The 21,832-nt window shown below is 41.8% G+C and overlaps 1 protein-coding gene across 2 annotated transcripts in view; it reads left to right on the top strand.

Annotated features, from left to right (window-relative positions):
• Positions 1 to 14,621: 14,621 nt before the first annotated feature.
• LOC141082239 (uncharacterized) overlaps positions 14,622 to 21,832 on the top strand; it is a 54,156-nt gene continuing 46,945 nt past the window's right edge. For both annotated transcript variants that reach the window (XM_073566179.1, XM_073566178.1), the window contains exons 1-2: positions 14,622 to 14,766; positions 14,896 to 15,075. In XM_073566179.1, coding sequence (XP_073422280.1) covers positions 14,689 to 14,766; positions 14,896 to 15,075 — 258 coding nt within the window. In that variant the 5' untranslated portion in view covers positions 14,622 to 14,688. The remainder of the gene's footprint in view (positions 14,767 to 14,895; positions 15,076 to 21,832) is intronic.

Genomic DNA, 21,832 nt, shown 5'->3' with positions numbered 1-21,832 from the left:
TTCTGTTGTTTAAGTGTTCCCTTTATTTTTTGAACAGTGTATATAGATAGAGAGATTTCTTTTCTTTACGTTGGAGGGTCCAATTCCAGCTATTGCTGTGGGATCTGTGATTTCTATCTACTCCACTGTGTACAGGATAATAGAGTATAATAAAGTAGTTATGGACGTGACGTAACTAACATTGTGCAGTGACTCTGCTTTCCATATAGTGATGGATATTTCTTGTTGCTGAAACTGTCATATTTTTTTCACTTTAACCCTTTTTTAAACCCCTCTGATCAGTGCGATCATACAACATACAAGCCTCTGATGGCTCCGGTGATGCCCTGTACTACTGTAGTGCCGTGTATCATCACTGCCTGTCAGTGTAATACTAACGGCCCCATACACATGAGATCAGAGTTGGCTGATCGGTCTTTTGGCAGACGGCGATCTCTCCCGACTCCCTGTAAAATAATGTGAGTCTTGTAAAATACTTAGGACTAGTTACCAGATAAAAATATAGTGGTTTATTTGGATTCTTCCATCAAAGAAAAGATTATTACTAGAGTTGAGCGATACCGTCCGATACTTCAAAGTATCGTATCGGATGGTATCGGCCGATCTTTAAAAAAAGTATCGGTATCGCCGATTCCGATACCGGAAGTCCCATTCAAGTCTATGGGACTTCCGGTATCGGAATAAGAAAAACCCTTTCCTGCCCTTGTACAGCCTCTCTGGGGTCTGTACAGGCCTTTCGGGGGGCTGTGCCGGCCTGCCAGGGGGTCTGTGCAGGCTCCGGTGGTCTGTGCCGGCCTGCCGGTGGTCTGTGCAGGCTCCGGGGGGCTGTGCCGGCCTGCCGGGGGGCTGTGCCGGCCTGCCGGGGGGCTGTGCAGGCTCCGGGGGGCTGTGCCGGCCTGCCGGGGGGCTGTGCCGGCCTGCCGGTGGTCTGTGCAGGCTCCGGGGGTCTGTGCAGGCATCGTCCGATGGGACTACAAGTCCCATCGGGCGATGCCTGCTACCATGACAGTGATTGACACATTAGCCAATGATGGGACAGTAGTAGTCCCATCATCCGGCTAATGTGTTAAATGTAAAAAAAAAAAAAAAAAAAAAAAATTACATGCTACATACATACAACATGCATACTACATACATGCTACATTCATACTACATACTACATACATGCTACATTCATACTACATAAATACTACATGCAACATACATACTACATATATACTACATGCATGCTACATACATACTGCATGCTACATACATACTGCATGCTACATACATACCACATATATACTACATATATACTACATGCATGCTACATGCATGCTACATGCTACATACATAACACATATATACTACATGCATGCTACATACATACTACATGCTACATACTACATATATACTACATGCATGCTACATACTACATGCTACATGCATGCTACATACATACTGCATGCTACATGCATGCTACATACATACTACATGCTACATACATACTACATATATACTACATGCTACATACATACTACATACATACTACATGCATGCTACATACATACCACATACATAACACATATATACTACATGCATGCTACATACATACTACATGCTACATACATACCATATACATACTACATGCATGCTACATACATACTACATGCATGCTACATACATACTACATGCTACATACATACTACATATATACTACATGCATGCTACATACATACTACATGCTACATACATACTACATATATACTACATGCATGCTACATACTACATGCTACATACATACTACATACATACTACATGCTACATACATACCACATATATACTACATACATACAATACATTCATACAATACATACATAGACATACAGTACATATAACATAGAGTAACATACTTACCAATACTTGTCACATTGTTCCCCGAAGCCATTGTCTTTTCCGGGATAAATATTAACATAACAAACCACAAAAATACTCACCCACGATCCGAAGCAGTCCACGAGTGTGTCCCACGACGATCTTGGGTAGAGAACTGCAGCATCAGATGATGCTGCCGTTCTCTACGGGCTGCAGGAATCCAATGACGGAAGGTAGGTATCCTTCCGCACTGTATTCCTCCGCCACTTAAAAAAAAAAAAAGTCCCTAGTCTCACTTTATGTCATTGCTGTGTGGGAAATATGTAGCATGTAGTATGTATGTAGCATGCATGTAGTATATATGTAGTATGTATGTAGCATGTAGTATGTATGTAGTATGTATGTAGCATGTATGTGGTATGTATGTAGCATGTAGTATGTATGTAGCATGCATGTAGTATATATGTAGTATGTATGTAGTATGTATGTGGTATGTATGTAGCATGTAGTATGTATGTAGCATGCATGTAGTATGTATGTAGCATGCATGTAGTATGTATGTAGTATGTATGTAGTATGTATGTAGCATGCAGTATGTATGTAGCATGTATGTAGTATGTATGTAGTATATATGTAGTATGTATGTAGTATGTATGTAGCATGCATGTAGTATATATGTAGTATGTATGTAGCATGCATGTAGTATGTATGTAGTATGTATGTAGTATGTATGTAGCATGCAGTATGTACGGTATGTAGTATGTATGTAGCATGCATGTAGCATGTATGTAGTATGTATGTAGCATGTAGTATGTATGTAGCATGCATGTAGTATGTATGTAGTATTTTTTTTTTTTTTTTAACATTTAACACATTAGCCGGATGATGGGACTACTACTGTCCCATCATTGGCTAATGTGTCAATCACTGTCAAGGTAGCAGGCATCGCCCGATGGGACTTGTAGTCCCATCGGACGATGCTTGCACAGACCCCCGGACATCAGCACAGCCCCCCGGCAGGCCGGCACAGCCCCCCGGCAGGCCGGTACAGACCCCCACAGGGTGCACAGACCACCGGCAGGCCGGCACAGCCCCCCGGCAGGCCGGTACAGACCCCGGGCAGTCCACACAGCCCCCCGGCAGGCCGGCACAGCCCCCCGGCAGGCCGGCAGAGACCCCCGGAAGGCCCGAAATGACGGCGCATCATGATGCGCACACACCGCGCATCATGATGACGTCAGGCCGTCAATCAACTGAACTTCCGATTCCGATGCCGACTTCCGATATTGAAAAAATATCGGAAGTCGGTATCGGAATTCCGATACAGCAAGTATCGGCCGATACCCGATACTTGCGGTATCGGAATGCTCAACACTAATTATTACAGAAAAACATAAAAATAGGTGAAAGAGAGATTGTCCACTAGTTCATAGCAAAAGCTTGTCACCTTCTTTCTCTGGGATTGCAAATGGTAAAATGGCCTCTGTGTCTCTTAGGCTTCTTCGTAGTAAAGTTACATACCAGCTGTTCAGTTATGTCCGTGCAGAGATGACATCTTGCGTCTGTGTCTCATGATGGTGAGGGAAGGAGCGAGCGACCTCTAGAGTGAGCCATGACTTATATACATCTCTTGAAGCACGTGATCTCGGTATATATGGAGTTTGACATTTACCACTTGCTAAAATAGCACATGCAGTGTCAGTGGAAGGCAATGTCCCGTACAGAACTGAGTCTTATACGAAATTAACGGATTATTAATAATTAACAATTCCCCCTTTTGAGGGAGACAGACATTAATTGGAACCCTCAAAATATAATGAGATCTTTTTTCTTCTTTTCTTCTTCTTTGACAAAATAATTTAATATCAATAACATCAGATTATCGTTATACGCACTTAATGATGTGAATTCATGTTATGGTAAGCCGTGAACAATATTCATATACAATATGTATAATTATACTTCCCTAAGTCTAAATTGAAGCATCTCAGGTCCAGTCATCATCATCTGGTGTCATCTGGTCTTCATTTTGATGTCTTCTGTCTTCTTCTTGGTTCTTTTAAAAACACAGTTTTTCTATAGCATATAGATGTTGTAGAAATCGTGTTGTGTATCAAATCAAAGTCCATAAATTCAAATGTTGATAAGAAACAAAGTCTATAGATGAAATGCAGTTTTAATATCTGTGCAGTGTCACCTTTAAAAACCTGGGCTTACATTGGCTCGCCTTGGATATTCTGGAATCCTCCATCGGCACTGGTCTTTGAACAGGTGTGACGTCTTTGGTCAGCAAAGCAAGGGTTAAAATGACTCTTCCTTGCTAAACATAGCACCATTACCAGTCCACAGTCCTAATGCACAGGACATATGTCAGGGTTGTAGCTTCCTGACAATTATCTTATTGTTCACCAGCCTTCATCGAAGCTTTACAGGTGATTGGAAACCTCTGGAACTTGGTAAGAACGTGATAATACAGTTCATCTCAGCATCATAGGAGCATCGTCCTCTGGTTGTCAGGTTAGACACTTTAGTTGTGGCTGTCAGTGGTGGATACTGCACTTGTGACTGTCAGTGGTGGATACTGCACTTGTGACTGTCAGTGGTGGATACTGCACTTGTAACTGTCAGTGGTGGATACTGCACTTGTGACTGTCAGTGGTGGATTCTGCACTTGTGACTGTCAGTGGTGGATACTGCACTTGTGACTGTCAGTGGTAGATACTGCACTTGTAATTAACACAGTTCATTTCTCAGAAATCATAGCTTTGTTACCTTCTGGGACTTCTGGATCGCGGCATTCTTCTTCTTGCAACTGATAAGAATCAATAAAGTTTAGAAATATGAAAAGTCTTTATTAACGTAATTTCAGTATCTTGCTTGAAGTCTTCATTCCCTATTCTATACCAAATCTGGTAATTTTCCTATCCTATAATATCACAGCGTACCATAGCAATCAGTAATATATCCATATAATTATTATCAGAATTTGTACCGTATATGGATTTCAATGTTTGAAATAATAAACCAATAATAAGTGATAATACATTATTATCCATTTTTTTTCATGTGATAGAACATTTTTTATGTCATAGGTGTAATTACCTTTTTCAACCAATAGGTGTCACTGTGTTTTATGTAACAAGTGTTTTCATCTTTATTAATAAGGAATATATTTATTATACTAATAATATGTAGGAATGTATAGCCATGAACCAAAATAAGAATATATGAGTGAGCGAATGAATGAATAAAAGAATTGTTGCATATAACTCAGAAGTGAAACATTTTCCTTTGTAATAGAACCATATCCTTGCTATATTTAATGAAGCAATATTCTATAGTTATAGTAGATATTACTTTATTAAATATTGATTGACAGAAAAAAATAAAAATTTAAGAATTAAAATAAAAATAGAATAAAAAATTGAAAATTAAAAATAAGAATAAGAATAAAAATAAAAATAAGAATAAGGCCTTTATGTTAATGCAGAGTAGTTATGTCCTCAGTAACATATACCCTTAATATTTCCATGATCTGGATTATTTCATAATTGTCATAAACTTGTGTTACCAAAATATTCAAATTATGCAACTTTGCATGTAATACTCCTCTTAGTGTAAAGAAATGACTCTTTATAATACCTAATGTTATTATACCCAATACTTATACCTTTGTACCTTATTAATATTTCTTTTCTATTAAAATGTGTGAAGAAGAGGTATTAACCCCTTCACTACCAAGGGTGGTTTGCACGTTAACTACCGGGCCAATTTTTACAATTCTGACCACTGTACCTTTATGAGGTCATAACTCTGGAACGCTTCCATGGATCCCGGTGATTCTGACATTGTTTTCTCGTGACATATTGTACTTCATGTTAGTCGTAAAATTGCATTCAAATAACTTGCGTTTATTTGTGAAAAAAACGGAAATTTGGCGAAAATTTTGAAAATTTCGCAATTTTCCAACTTTGAATTTTTATGCCCTTAAATCACAGCGATACGGCACACAAAAAACTTAATACATAACATTTCCCACATGCTTACTTTACATCAGCACAATTTTGGAACCAAAATTTTTTTTTGTTAGGAAGTTATAAGGGTTAAAAATTGACCAGCGATTTCTCATTTTTGCAACACCATTTTATTTTTAGGGACCACTTCACATTTGAAGCCACTTTGAGGGGTCTATATGATAGAAAATACCCAAAAGTGACACCATTCTAAAAACTGCACCCCTTAAGATGCTTAAAACCACATTCAAGAAGTTTATTAACCCTTTAGGTGCGTCACAGGAATTTTTTGAATATTAAAAAAAAATGAACATTTAACTTTTTTTCACAAAAAAAATACTTCAGGTTCAATTTTCTTTATTTTACCAAGGGTAACAGGAGAAATTGGACTGCAAAAGTTATTGTGCAATTTGTCCTGAGTACGCTGATACCTGATATGTGGGGGGGAACCACTGTTTCGGCGCATGGCAGACCTCAGTAGGGAAGGAGCGCCGTTTGACTTTTTCAATGCAAAATTGGCTGGAATTCAGATCGGACGCCATGTGGCGTTTGGAGAGCCCCTGATGTACCTAAACAGTGGAAACCCCCCAAGTGACCCCATTTTGGAAACTAGACCCCCCAAGGAACTTATCTAGATATGTGGTGAGAACTTTGAACCCACAAGGGCTTCACAGAAGTTTATAATGTACAGCGGTACAATTAAAAAAATCATATTTTTTCCACAAAAATGATCTTTTCACCCCCAATTTTTATTTTTCCAAGGGTAATAGGACCCTAAAAGTTATTGTGCAATTTGTCCTGAGTACGCTGATACCCCATATGTGGGTGTAAATGACTATTTGGGCGCATAGCAGAGCTCAGAAGGGAAGCAGCGCCATTTGACGTTTTTGGCTAGATTTGAGATCGGACACCATGTCGCGATTGGAAAACCCCTGATGTACCAAAACAGTGGAAACCCCCCACAAATGACACCATTTTGGAATCTAGACCCCCCAAGGAACTTATCTAGATGTGTGGTGAGAACTTTGAACCCCCAAGGGCTTCACAGAAGTTTATAACGTACAGCAGTACAATTAAAATATCATATTTTTTCCACAAAAATGATCTTTTCACCCTCAATTCTTATTTTTCCAAAAGTAACAGGACCCTAAAAGATATTGTGCAATTTATCCTGAGTACGCTGATACCCCACATGTGGGGGTAAACCACTATTTGGGCGCATGGCAGAGCTCGGAAGGGAAGCAGCGCCATTTGACGTTTTTGGCTGGAATTGAGATCGGACACCATGTCGCGTTAGGAGAGCCCCTGATGTACCAAAACAGTAGAAACCCCCCACAAATGACACCATTTTGGAAACTAGACCCCCCAAGGAACTTATCTAGATGTGTGGTGAGCACTTTGAACCCCCCAGTGCTTCACTGAAGTTTATAACGTCCGGGCGTGAAAATAAAAAAATCGTATTTTTTCCACAAACATCATATTTTAGTCCCCATTTTTTTATTTTCCCAAGGGTAACAGGAGAAATTGGACCCCAAAAGTTGTTGTCCAATTTGTTCTGAGTACGCTGACACCCCATATGTGGGAGATAACTACTGTATGGGCACACGTCGGGGCTCGGAAGGGAAGTAGTGACGTTTTGGAATGCAGACTTTGATGGATTGGTCTGCGGGTGTCATGTGCGTTTGGAGAGCCCCTAATGTACCTAAACAGTGGAAACCCCCCACAAATGATCCCATTTTGGAAACTAGACCCCCTGAGGAACTTATCTAGATGTGTGGTGAGCACTTTGAACCCCCAAGGGCTTCACAGAAGTTTGTAATGCCCAGGCATGAAAATAAAAAAATCGTATTTTTTCCACAAACATGATCAATTAGTCCCCAATTTTTTTATTTTCCCAAGGGTAACAGGAGAAATTGGACCCCAAAAGTTGTTGTCCAATTTGTCCTGAGTACGCTGATACCTCATATGTGGGAGAAAACTACTGTATGGGCACACGTCGGGGCTCGGAAGGGAAGTAGTGACGTTTTGGAATGCAGACTTTGATGGATTGGTCTGCGGGTGTCATGTGCGTTTGGAGAGCCCCTGATGTACCTAAACTATTGAAACTCCCCACAAGTGACCCCATTTTGGAAACTAGACCCCCCACGGAGCTTATCTAGATGTGTGGAGAGCACTTTGAACCCCCAAGTGCTTCACAGAAGTTTATAACGCCTGGGCGTGAAAATAAAAAAAACATTTTTTTCCGCAAAATTATATTTTTGCCCCCAATTTTTTATTTTCCTAAGGGTAACAGGAGAAATTGGACCCCAAAAGTTGTTTTGTAATTTGTCCTGAGTAGGCTGATACCCTACATGTGGGGGTAAAACACTGTTTGGGCGCATGGCAGAGCTTGGAAGGGAAGGAGCACCATTTGACTTTTTCAACGCAGAATTGGCTGGAATTGAGATCAGACGCCATGTTGCCTTTGGAGAGCACCTGATGTGCCCAAACAGTGGAAACCCCCCAATTATAACTCCAACCCTAACCTCAACACACCCCTAACCCTAATCTGAACCCTAGCCCTAACCCTAGCCCTAACCCTAACCCTAACCCTAGCCCTAACCCTAGCCCTAACCCTAGCCCTAACCCTACCCTAACCCTAACCCTAGCGGGAAAATGGAAATAAATACATTTTCTTTTAGTTTTATTATTTTTCCCTAACTAAGGGGGTGATAACGGGGGGTTTGATTTACGATTTATGGCGGTTTTTATGTTTGGTGGCTGTCGCACGCTAAAAGACGCTTTTTATTGTAAAAATAGTTTTTGCATCACCACATATTGAGAGCTATAATTTTTCCGTATTTTGACCCACCGAGTCATGTGAGGTCTTATTTTTTGCGGGACGAGTTGACGTTTTTATTGGTACCATTTTCGGGCACGTGACATTTTTTGATCGCTTTTTATTTCGATTTTTGGGACGCAGAATGAACAAAAACCAGCGTTTCATGAATTTCTTTTGGGGGTGTGCGTTTACACAGTTCCGCGTGCGGTAAAATTGATAAAGTGGTTTTATTCTTCGGGTCAGTACGGTTACAGCGATACCTCATTTAGGTCGTTTTTTTATGTTTTGTCGGTTTTTTGCAATGAAAACTATTTTATATAAAAAATAATTATTTTTGTATCACTTTATTCTGCGAGCTATAACTTTTTTATTTTTTTGCGGATGATGCTGTGTGGCGGCTCGTTTTTTGTGGGACAAGATGACGTTTTCAGCGTTACCATGGATATTTATATGCGTCTTTTTGATCGCGCGTTATTGCACTTTTTGTTCGGTGGTATGATAATAAATCATTATTTTTTGCTTTGTTTTTTATTTTTATTTTTTAAGGGGTTCGCTAAAGGGGTTAACTAATGGGACAGTTTTATAGGGCAGGTCATTACGGACGCGGCGATACCAAATATGTGTACTTTTATTGTTTTTGGGTTTTTTTATTTTGAAAAAATGGATTTATTGGGGAATATTTTTTTTTTTTTTTACTAATTTATTTAGCGATTTTTTTTTAATTATTTCTAACACTTTTTTTTTTTTTTTTTTTTACTTTATTACCTTGTCCCAGGTGGGACATCACTGTCCTGTGACAGATCGCTGATCTGTCACATCACAGATCACTGTGACAGATCAGCGATCTGTCACAGGCACTGCTGCAGACTTCCTCATGCCTGCGCTTTGCAGGCACTGAGGAAGCCAGCTTCCTCAGGCCCCCGAAGGCCCCCGTCGCCATCTTGGATTCGGGGGCCTGGAGGAAAGGAGCCCCCCGCAGCAGCGCTGCACATTGCGCTGCCGTGGGGGGCTCAGGGAAGCACGGAGGGAGCCCCCTCCCTGCCGATGCTTCCCTTTAACCCCCGGTACACCGCGATCACGTTTGATCGCGGTGTGCAAGGGGTTAACGTGTCGGGGGCGGTCCGTGACCGCCCCTGACACATTGTGCCGGGTGTCAGCTATGATAATTAGCTGACACTCGGCCGCGATCAGCGGCGCTCACCACGTGGGCGCCGCTGATCGCGATGACGTAATATTCCGTCCATGGTAATTAGGTCCATGGTCACATGGACGGAATATTACGTCAATTGTAGGTAAGGGGTTAATCAAATGTGATGATGTAGTCAGGATCAAAAACATATTTTCCCCCTTAATACCAAAAAATATTGTTCTATGAAATAATTCATTTATCAAAACCAAAATGAAAAATAATTAATTTATAAATTGTGTAAATATTATACTTGCTTATACCATTATTTGTCTGAAGATGTGTAACCATTAAAATTAATTTGAATATCATAAAATTATCCTTTGGAAAAATTAATTTAAATGTAGATTTTCTTCATAAACCATTTTGATGTGCGATTGCACTTATTCACAATTAACTAAATCAAGAAATAATAATTACTATAGAAATATAGAAATATATGTTGTGTAGATAATATTTCATTATATCTTAATATTCTAATAATTTAACTGATTTGCATATTTCTCCTAAAGACAGTTTTTTTTTTTCTCTCTCATTCAGATTCCTGAGGCCTCACACATACACCAAACGTATCACATTACTCGCTCAGCAGCTGCTCCTACACTCAGTCACTGTCACTCAGACTGTGTCACATATTATCTCACATACAGAGGTGTGATGAATACACATATTTTAACCCAAATTATCCTAATTATCAATGCATTGTAAACTATTTAAATTTAGTCTTAATATTTCTTTGAATATTCCCCAAATACACATGACATAAATATATGTATATGTATAGCTATACTTGACATCTAGGCCTGGACAAAAAATTCCATTGGTTTGCAAAAGTTGAGACCCCCTTAAAAATTATTTTCCTAAAGAACAGGGACATAGTATACTGGTATACTTATTATTAGAACAAGGTTCAAATTTCACATGCTGTGGTTGTCATTCATGCCAGCAGTAAAGGCACACACACAGAACACATTTTAAAATGCAGTTAGTTATTTCCTTTTAAGTGTTAAATATATGAAATCATGCAATTATTGCAACTTCCTGTGTAAATAAAGGCATAAATCCTTGTAAGAGAATTTTTCCGATTAAGTCCTGCTTAGAAATGAAAATTCTAAGGAAAAATAAAAGAGAAGGTTAATGTCATATTCATAATTCTAAATTTTATTACTGGAGTAGATTTTAATTTTCACTAAAAAATACAGTTCTACAATCTCTACTTCTACAAACACTCTATATATACTGTATGAATATGTATATACAAAACTATAGAAATACAGGATTATACTCTATAAAATAATTACATATAACTGACTAATTGTATAACACTGTTACACAACATATAATTACTTTTTTAGCCAGTTCCTAAACCCACTCTTTCCCTGTAAAAGATGTCTTTAAATATTCTTGCTACTTTGAAGTTAACGGATTTTCTGAGCTGCTCCGATGGACCCTTCAGCTCAAAGTCAATGATGTCACTCACCACCTGCTTCTGTCTGTCACATTCGGCCATCTTTTTTACAGAAGGAAGATCAAAACTCATCATTTTTCTTAACTCAATCTGTGTCTTTTCAGTGATATTTTGCATCATTCCATATGGCTTAAAACAAACATGTGATTTTCTTCGCTCTTCATAGATTTGATTTTGGGGAAAACTCATTTTAGAAGGCTTTGCTAATACAGGCTTCTGATAAGATTTTTCTCTGCCTGTCTTCACAAAATTAGCACGATGTCCTGTCCTTTCACGATTCTCGTGTTTTCTGGCAAAATCAAGGGATTGCGCACATTCCAATAAAGAATCTTTTTGTGACGCAATAACACGAGATGCAGGATTTAAAAACCAAAATTTGCTTACAAAACTCCTTATGAGGGACGGTGTTTTGACATTCTCACTCAGCATTTTGTACAGACGTTCATATATGGACATAAACGTGAAAGTACATTCCTTCTGACCAATCCTTAATTTTTGAAGAATATCAATATCTGGATAATTTTCATTTGATGAACAAAAAATAAGACTTTGTAACCTGTCCTTATCATTTAAATTCTCATGAGTTTCACCAGATAACTTTAAAGTCAATCTCCTAGCAAAGTTTGCAGGGATCCACATTTTGAACAACTGATTCTTCTCCTCATTAGATAAATCAAATTTGTCAGCACAGCTTTCAAAAACCCCAGAGTTTCTACAAACATGGATTTTGTTATCATATGCAGGAATGATTTTGCATATTTTTAGCAAATTTTTCCTTACTTTACTTCGGATTTGGGCCTGTGAGTCGTCTATTTTTAGTGGTCCGTCTTTCCCTTGTACGTCCTCTACGTCAGTTCTGAAGTCTCCTCCTACTCCTCCATCTTGTTCCACGTCTGCAAGGTCACCTTGAATGGCTGCTGCTACTATTTGCCTTTCATCATGAAACTGCTTTTCTACATTACAATGTATCTCGGGAACATCACTATTTTCCTTCACACAATCATTTTTAGATTTCTCTGACACAGATCTATGATATATATCTACCATCAGTAGAATATTTTTTAATCTCTCTCTTTCTCTATTGAAAAACTTAGAATCTAACTTCTGATTCTCCAGTTCACACTCTGCATATAAGCTAAGCCATAATACTTCTGGATTAGACTTGTCTACAGACTTAAATTTCAATTTACTCTGCTTAGCAAGAGAATTAATGACATCCATTTTATTTCTCTTACCTTGCAATGTCTCAGCTTGTTCCTTTGATGGACAACGCTGGGCACTTGTCTTCACACGTCTGGCTTCAGCACGTCTGGCACTTGTAGTACTTCTCAATCTATCTGGCACTTCTTAGTCCTCACTTCTAGGTTCTGTCTGATTCTTGTGAGTAGTGGAGTTCCTGATAACTTGCACATATGACTGATGTTAGCAAAGTTCAATCCCCCTTTTGGCAAGTTGAGGGAAATCCGCAAAAAAAATACAAAAATTCAGATCTGGCTGGCTCTCCAATGTAAAATAATGTGAGTCTTGTAAAATACTTAGGACTAGTTACCAGATAAAAATATAGTGGTTTATTTGGATTCTTCCATCAAAGAAAAGATTATTACAGAAAAACATAAAAATAGGTGAAAGAGAGATTGTCCATTAGTTCATAGCAAAAGCTTGTCACCTTCTTTCTCTGGGATTGCAAATGGTAAAATGGCCTCTGTGTCTCTTAGGCTTCTTCGTAGTAAAGTTATATACCAGCTGTTCAGTTATGTCCGTGCAGAGATGACATCTTGCGTCTGTGTCTCATGATGGTGAGGGAAGGAGCGAGCGACCTCTAGAGTGAGCCATGACTTATATACATCTCTTGAAGCACGTGATCTCGGTATATATGGAGTTTGACATTTACCACTTGCTAAAATAGCACATGCAGTGTCAGTGGAAGGCAATGTCCCGTACAGAACTGAGTCTTATACGAAATTAACGGATTATTAATATTTAACACTCCCCCATACACACAAATATTCCAGCTTTCCTGTGGTCTGTATGAGAGAGTCGCCTCCAGACTCCTCTAGAGGAGGATTATCTACAGGAAGAACAAACGGATTATCCTCTGAAATTCAGGATGTCAGATCCTTCTCTGCCCTGACATCATCTGTCGGGAGGCCCCCAAATACATTATATGGTCGGCCAAACCCCCCGAAATCAGTGCTTTCATGGAACTTTAGTCTACTGTGTATGGGGGGTTATAAGGTAACTTATTGGACGCTGCCTCTGGCCCGGCCTAATAGACCTTCATACATTGCAGCCCAGACCCCATTATTAGGCATGTAAGTATCGGAGTAACTAGGCCGCCCCATACTATCGAGTACTTGGAGACGGGGGGGCATTCAGCCAAACTCTGTCACACCTTCTTAGATGTCATGTTTGCTTTTCACAGCAGCAAGTGGTTAAACTGTCAGGGTTTTTGTTGATGCCTCATCTGTGTCGTCCCTGCGGTGTACATCTATGTTCTGGGGCCCAAAAAGATTAATATCTTTTTAATAAATGTTTAACATGTTAAAATTTATAAAATGTGTCTTCTGCTTTTTACATATTTTTTTGCTTCTTACAAGAATTGTTGGAGGCAATTTTCTTTAGAAACATTTTAATATCGTCTTTTTCTGGAGTTTTTCCTGTAATATAGGAAAGCCTAAGGCCAGAAATAAACCCCATAAATCACTGTACATGGAGACTTTGGGATCAGATCATTTCTGTCCGTTGTGTTTGTGAAAACAAAAAATCTTTTCTAAAAGCCTCAAACTTCTGTGTGTGACTCAGAGCTGAGATCTAACGTGATTGAAGATTCCAGTGCAGGGAAGACGGGAAACCTTCATATAGACGGCCGGTGGGGATGGAGTCAGTGACCGACTCTGGACAAATCTGCTTCTAGAGCCGCAGTATAAGATGAAAATGTCGTCCTCATCATGAAGGAGTTATTTCTCATGTCGCGTGTAATGAATCTCTCCTGCAGTATTGCTAATGCCGATTCCAGGGTCGGTAAATGAGACGAGAATTAGCGTTATGGAAGATGAGTCTATGAGGAACGTGTTCAGCTGCCGACTCCGAGGAGGAAACTGCTTGTTGCCTGTGGCCTAAATATATAGGTTTTATTAGTAGATGTCAGGGGAGAAAACTAAACCCTGTAAATTAATAAATCTCCTCATATGTTTCCCTTATTATCTCCAGTAATTGTATTATTACACAGGATTCTTATGATGTTACATCGGATCATCTTCTTCTCATTCAGGTCTCTACAATATCGGATCCTCTCAGTGAAGATCTTCTATAGAAGAGAATATTCCTGATTTACCCATCAAGGATGGATATGGACAGAGACAAGATGGCGGAGAGGATGTTACACCTCACCCTAGAGATCCTCTTCCGTCTCACTGGAGAGGTGAGAGATTCTGATGACATCACATTACATCATTCTTATCTATGGGAATAACAGATGGACAGAACTGGAGAGGTGAGGACTCTGGAAATGTCTGTCGTGAGATTTATTAATGTGTCTCTCTATAACCAGGATTACACAGTGGTGAAGAAGACCTCTAGTGATCGCTGTCAGGACCCTGTGCCTGAGGGATGGGGAAGACCCCTGAGCCCAATCACAGGGCCTCCACCTCACCCCCTGATCCATGAGGACATCAATCACCAGAAGAACCTAGACCTCATCTACAAGATGTTTGAGCTGCTGTCTGGAGAGGTGACACTGCTGGGAATGCTGGGACATTATTATTATTATTATTTATTTATAGAGCACCATTGATTCCATGGTGCTGTACATGAGAAGGGGTTACATACAAATTACAGATATCACTTACAGTAAGCAAACTGACAATGACAGACTGATACAGAGGGGAGAGAGGACCCTTCCCTTTCGGGCTTACATGCTACAGGATGGTGGGGAAGGAGACAGTAGGTTTGGGGGGTGGCAGCAGCTCCAGTGATGGTTATGCGGTAGCTCTAGTAGTGGTGAGGAGGCAGAGGGGATCATTGCAGGCTGTAGGCTTTTTTGAAGAGGTGGGTTTTCAGGTTCCGTCTGAAGGATCCGAGTGTGGTTGATAGCCGGACGTGTTAGGGCAGGGAATTCTAGAGGATGGGGGCTATTCGGGAGAAGTCTTAGAAGCGGTTGGGTGAGGAGTGGAGGAGAGAAGGCGGTCTTGGGAGGACCAGAGATTACGTGAGGGAAGGTATCGGTAGATTAGTTCAGAGATATATGGAGGAGACAGGTTATAGATGGCCTTGTAGGTCAGTATAAGTAATTTGAATTGGATACGCTGAGTGAATGGAAGCCAGTGAAGAGATTCGCAGAGGGGAGAAGCGGAGGAGTAGTGAGGAGAGAGATGAATTAGTCTGGCAGCAGAGTTAAGGATGGACTGCAGAGGTGCAAGGGTGTTAGCAAGGAAGCCACAGAAAAGGATGTTGCAAAAGTCGAGGCGGGAGATGATGAGGGCATGCACAAGTAGTTTAGTAGATTGAGGGTTGACGAAGGGACGGATTCTGGAAATATTTTTGAGCTGGAGGCGGCAGGAGGTGGAGAGAGCTTGGATGTGCGGTTTGAAGGACAGGGCAGAGTCAAGGGTTACTCCGAGGCAGCGGACCTCCGGTAGGGGGGAAAGCGTGATGTCAATTTTTATAGAAAGGTCGGGTAAGGAAGATCTGTGAGATGGGGGAAAGATGATTAGTTCAGATTTGTCCACATTGAGTTTGAGGAAGCGAGAGGAGAAGAAGGAGAATATGGCTTATAGACACTCCGGGATTCTGGAGAGCAGAGAGGTGACATCTGGGCCAGAGAGGTAGATCTGAGTATCATCGGCATAAAGGTGGTACTGGAATCTGTGGGACTTTATGAGTTGTCTCAGGCCAAGTGTATAGATTGGGAAGAGTAGGGGTCCTAGAACAGAGCCATGGGGGACTCCAACAGAGAGAGGGTGGGATGAGGAGGTAGTGTGGGAGTGGGAGACACTGAATGTGCGGTTGGAGAGGTATGAGGAGATCCAGGATAGGGCGAGGTCTTTGATGCCGAAGGAGGAGAGGATCTGTAGTAGGAGGAAGTGGTCAACTGTGTTGAAAGCAGAGGACAGGTCTAGAAGGAGGAGTATAGAGTATTGTCCGTTAGCTTTGGCTGTAAGTAAGTCGTTAGTAATTTTGGTCAGGGCTGTCTCATTGGATTGATGGGGGTGGAAACCACATTGTAGATTGTCAAAGAGCAAGTTAAATGAGAGGTGGGAGGAAAGTTTATCTTGGACATGCAGCTCAAGGAGTTTAGAAGCGAATGGGAGCAGCGATATTGGGCGATAGCTGGACGTGGCTGTTGGGTCGAGGGTTGGCTTTTTAAGGATAGGCGTGATTGTGGCATGTTTGAAAGCAGAAGGAAAGGTACCAGAAGTTAGTGATAGGTTGAAGAGGTGGGTTAAGGATGGGATAAGTGTGGTGGTGAGGTTGGGAGGAGGTGGGATGGCATAGGGTCAAGTGCACAAGTGGTAAGGTGTGATTTGGAAAGAAGATGAGCAAGCTCCCCTTCAGTGATGTTAGATAGGGAGGTTATGGGGTTTGGGCATTGGTCTGGTGTGCAAAGGGGTTGTGGTGGTTGAGCAATAAAGACATGCTGTGTTTGGTCTATCTTGGTTTTTTAAAGTGCGCGCAAAGTCCTCGGCAGAGATGAGGGAGGTTGGAGGGGGCAGTGGTGGGCAGAGGAGGGAGTTAAAAGTATTGAACAACTGTTTGGGGTTGTGGGATAAGGAAGATACAAGGAATGTAAAGTAGGCCTGTTTAGCAGAGGTGAGAGCTGATTTGAATGCAAGTGTTGCTTGTTTGAGTGCAGTGAAGTCGTCTTGGGAATGTGTTTTCTTCCATTGCCGTTCTGCAATTCTGTATGCTTGCCGAAGCTTTTTGGTGGTATTATTGTGCCAGGGTTGTCTGTTGATTCGTCGCACTCTGTTAGGCATGACAGGGGCGACTGTTATGATTGGGCCACCGAGGAGGAGAGCAGGCCCTAGCTAAGCCACAGAAAACCAGAGAGGTTGGTAACTAACTGGATTGCAGACCCCTGATCCTATCCACACAACTAGCAGTAGCCGTGGAGCGTACCTACGATGATCCTAGACGCCTCGACACAGCCGGAGAACTAAATAAGCCTAAAGCAAGAAAGGGGAAATCTAAACCGCCCCAGAGCAGACCCCAAAGGAATAGATAGCCCCCAAACATATATTGTCGGTGAGACAAGATGAAAACACAAATGCAGGTAGGAAAATAGACTGAGCAAACAATGGGGCCCACACTAACTAGACAGGACAGGAAAGGAAAGACACTGTCTGCAATCACGCAAAAAACACTGCAAAAAATGCCCAACACGTCTGATAGAAAAATACTGAAGTCACTAGACTTTGCCCACTATATTAGCACTCTGGTATATTCTGAAAGCAGAGCAAAAAGAGGCCAAAGTAACATAGGGATGGAAATTCAGCACAGCCCCCGCCGGGGCTGGCTGACCACAACTGTTGTAAATTTGCTTTCTGGCCTGCTTTTGAGTACCCTAGGATCTGCGGTGCCTCCTGAGGTTTTAGTTCACCAGCCTGTTATGAGTTCATTTTCCCCTTCACCATTGAGGTCTGATGAACTCCCTCTTCTGGTGAAGGAAGGTAGTGAGGCTGATTACCAAGCACCTGAGCTGGGAGAGGATGACTGGGCGACGGGGATCTCTGACTGGATATAAGGCAGCCGACGCCCTTCTGCTTCGCTGGTGGCTTCTCTGTGGAATTCTAAGAGACCAGTCTGAATCCTGCTCCTCAAAAGCTAAGTTTTCTGCTTTGCCTTTTTGCATTTGTGTCTTGGTTTTAGTTTGCCTTGCTTTTCTGGATTCTGCCATTCCCTGCTGGGGTGAGCTGAATTCCTTTTTGTCGCTTTGCTCTGTCTTCAGAAAATACCTGAGTACTGACATAGTCTTTTTGAAGCCTAGCGTCTTCAGGGCCATTTTCCCTGTCAGTCTGTTGGCTATGATTTTGATAGGGTTTTTCGCGGATTGCAGACAGCAGCTTTCCTATCCTGTCCTATCTAGTTAGCTTGGGCCCCATCATTTGCTAAGTCTATCTTTCTATCTGTGTTAGTGTTTTTTCTTCTTGCTTCACCGTCATTATAAGTTGGGGGCTGCCTATTGCTTTGGGGTCTGCTCTGGGGCAGTTTAGATTTCTCTTTCTGTCTTTAGGCTAGACAGTTCTCCAGCTGTGATCGAGGGATCTAGGGCATCGTAGGAACCCCCCACGGCTACTGCTAGTCGTTGTTGATAGGTTCAGGGGTCTGCAATCCGATAGCTGCCAACTTCTCTGGTTTTCTGGACTTAGCTAGCATTTCTGTTTTTGCCTCCTACGGTGACTCATTCATAACAGAATCACCAGCCATACCGCAGATCCTAGGGTACTCAATAGCAGGAAAGAATTGAAAAAAGAAAAAAAAAAAAGTGTGTATATTTTTTTCCTCTATATCTCTGAGGCCGTAGGGGGAATTTTTTTTCTCTCAATGGAGATAAAGCAATTGTCTGATCGTGTGGAGCAGCTCACTGCTGAAGTGCGGGGAATTTCCGCCTACCTTGCTCATTCACATGCTGCTGAACCAAAGATCCCTACTCCTGATGTGTTTTTTGGGGATCGGTCTAAATTTTTGAATTTCAAAAATAATTGTAAATTATTTTTTGCCTTGAAGCCTAACTCATCAGGGAGCTCCGCGCAGCAGGTTAAAATTGTCATCTCTTTGCTGCGTGGCGATCCTCAGGATTGGGTGTTTTCTTTGAAACCTGATGATCCTAGTCTGACTAATGTGAACGCATTTTTTCAAGCCTTGGGGTTGTTGTATGACGAGCCTAATGCTATTGATCAGGCTGAAAAGACCCTGTTGGCATTGAGCCAGGGTCGAGATTCTGCAGAATTGTACTGTCAAAAATTCCGAAAGTGGGCGGTCCTTACTGCCTGGAATGATAATGCCTTGGCAGCTCTCTTTCGGAAGGGTTTGTCAGAAGCCGTAAAATATGCTATGGTGGGATTTCCTGTTCCCTCTGGTCTGGACGATTCTATGTCATTAGCCATTCAGGTTGATCGGCGTTTACGTGAACGCAGGACTGCACGAGAGGTGTTGCCACCTGTTGAACAAGTGTCTGAACCTATGCAATGTGATAGAGTTTTGTCCAGGGAGCAACGTCAGGAGTTCAGAAAGCGTAATAAGCTGTGTTTTTTTTGTGGAGATGCCTCACATATTATTTCTGTCTGTCCTAAAGGAGAGAAATGTTTTGCACACACGTTTTCTGTGGGTGGTGTTCAACCTAAGTTTCTTCTGGCAATTACTCTGATCTGCTCCCTGTCCACATTTTCCGCCAAGGCTTTTGTGGATTCGGGAGCAGCCCTGAACCTAATGGACTTGGATTTTGCTAAACATTGTGGATTTCCGATGACGCCTCTGCGGACGCTTATCCCTTTGAGAGGGATTGATGCTACTCCTTTGGCAAAAAATAAACCTCAGTTTTGGACCCAGGTGGTAATGCGGGTCGCCCCAAACCATCAAGAAAATTGCAGATTTTTGGTGTTGCATAATTTGCATGATACCATTGTTCTGGGGTTTCCCTGGTTGCAAATTCATAATCCAGTTTTGGACTGGAAATCTGTGTCTGTGGTGAGTTGGGGTTGTCGGTGTGCCCTTAGTGAGGCTCCGGTTTTTTCCACCTCTCCTCAGTCGCATGATGTTCCTGACTATTTGGCGGACTTTTATGATGTATTTAGTGAGAATGAGTCTGCGTCTTCGCCTCCTCATAGGAGTTATGACTGTGCAATTGAACTGAGCCCGGGGTGTAGATTTCCCAAGGGTCGGCTCTTCAATTTATCTGTACCCGAGCACGAGGCTATGCGATCCTATATTAAGGAGGCATTGGAGAAGGGTCATATTAGACCATCCTCTTCACCATTAGGTGCTGGGTTTTTTTTCGTGGCCAAAAAGGATGGTTCATTAAGGCCTTGTATTGATTATCGTGCCCTCAACAAAATTACTATTAAATATCAGTATCCGTTACCCCTGATTTCGGATCTATTCTCCAGAGTTAAAGGTGCTTGCTGGTTTACCAAGCTTGACCTCAGGGGGGCGTATAATCTTATCCGCATTAAGCATGGGGATGAATGGAAGATGGCGTTTAATACTCCAGAGGGACATTTTGAGTACCTGGTGATGCCTTTTGGGCTCACTAATGCCCCTTCTGTCTTCCAGTGCTTCATGAATGACATTTTCTGAGACTTTGTGGATAAATTTTTGCTTATCTATCTGGATGATATTTTGATCTTCTCCAAGGATTGGGATTCTCATGTGGAACATATTCGGACGGTGTTCCGGATCTTGAGGGAGAATTCCCTGTATGTCAAAGGATCGAAATGCCTTTTTGGGGTACAGAGGATTTCATTTTTGGGATTTATTTTGTCTCAGTCAACTATTGAAATGGATCCGGCCAAGGTACAGGCCATTTATGATTGGGTTCAGCCCACTTCTTTGAAGGCCCTTCAGAAGTTTTTGGGTTTTGCTAATTTTTATCGGAAATGTATAGCAAAATTTTCTAGTATTGCCAAGCCATTGACTAATCTGACTAAGAAGGGTGCTGATGTGTTGAATTGGGCTCCGGAGGCTGTTTCTTCCTTTCAGGAGCTGAAGCGAAGATTCACTTCTGCCCCGGTTTTGCGGCAACCTGATGTCTCACTGCCGTTCCAGGTAGAGGTGGACGCTTCTGAGATTGGTGCAGGAGCTGTTTTGTCCCAAAAGGATCCTGTAACATCTAAAATGAATCCCTGTGCTTTCTTTTCCCGAAAATTCTCCCCATCTTAACGTAACTATGATGTGGGGAATCGGGAACTGTTAGCCATGAAATGGGCATTTGAGGAGTGGAGACATTGGTTGGAGGGAGCTAAACATCAAGTCGTGGTCCTCACTGACCACAAGAATTTGATTTACCTGGAGTCGGCCAAACGCTTGAACCCTAGACAGGCTAGATGGGCCTTGTTTTTTACACGTTTTGATTTTGTGGTCTCTTTTCTTCCTGGCACTAAGAATGTCAAGGCTGACGCTCTTTCTAGGAGCTTCTTTGCTGATTCTCCTGTGGTGACCAGGCCTGCTACCATCTTAGGCAAAGGGGTAGTTCTTTCTGCCATCTCGCCCGATTTGAGACGTGCTCTGGAAGAGTTCCAGGAGGACAAACCTGAGCGTTGTCCCAGTGGAAAGTTGTATGTTCCTGACCAGTGGAAGAAGAGAGTGATGTCTGAAGTTCATTGCTCTGCATTGGCTGGTCATCCAGGTATTTTTGGTACTAGAGATCTGGTGAGTCGGTCTTTTTGGTGGCCCGCCTTGTCTCGTGATGTCAGGAATTTTGTGCAGTCCTGTGGGACTTGCACCCGGTCTAAACCTTGTTCTCGCTCTAGTGGGTTGTTGATGCCTTTGCC

Source organism: Dendrobates tinctorius, unplaced genomic scaffold (assembly GCF_039654945.1).
Source record: "Dendrobates tinctorius isolate UK_male_01 unplaced genomic scaffold, ASM3965494v1 ptg000017l, whole genome shotgun sequence".
NCBI lineage: Eukaryota > Metazoa > Chordata > Amphibia > Anura > Dendrobatidae > Dendrobates > Dendrobates tinctorius.
This window is presented reverse-complemented; position numbering and strand designations above follow the sequence as displayed.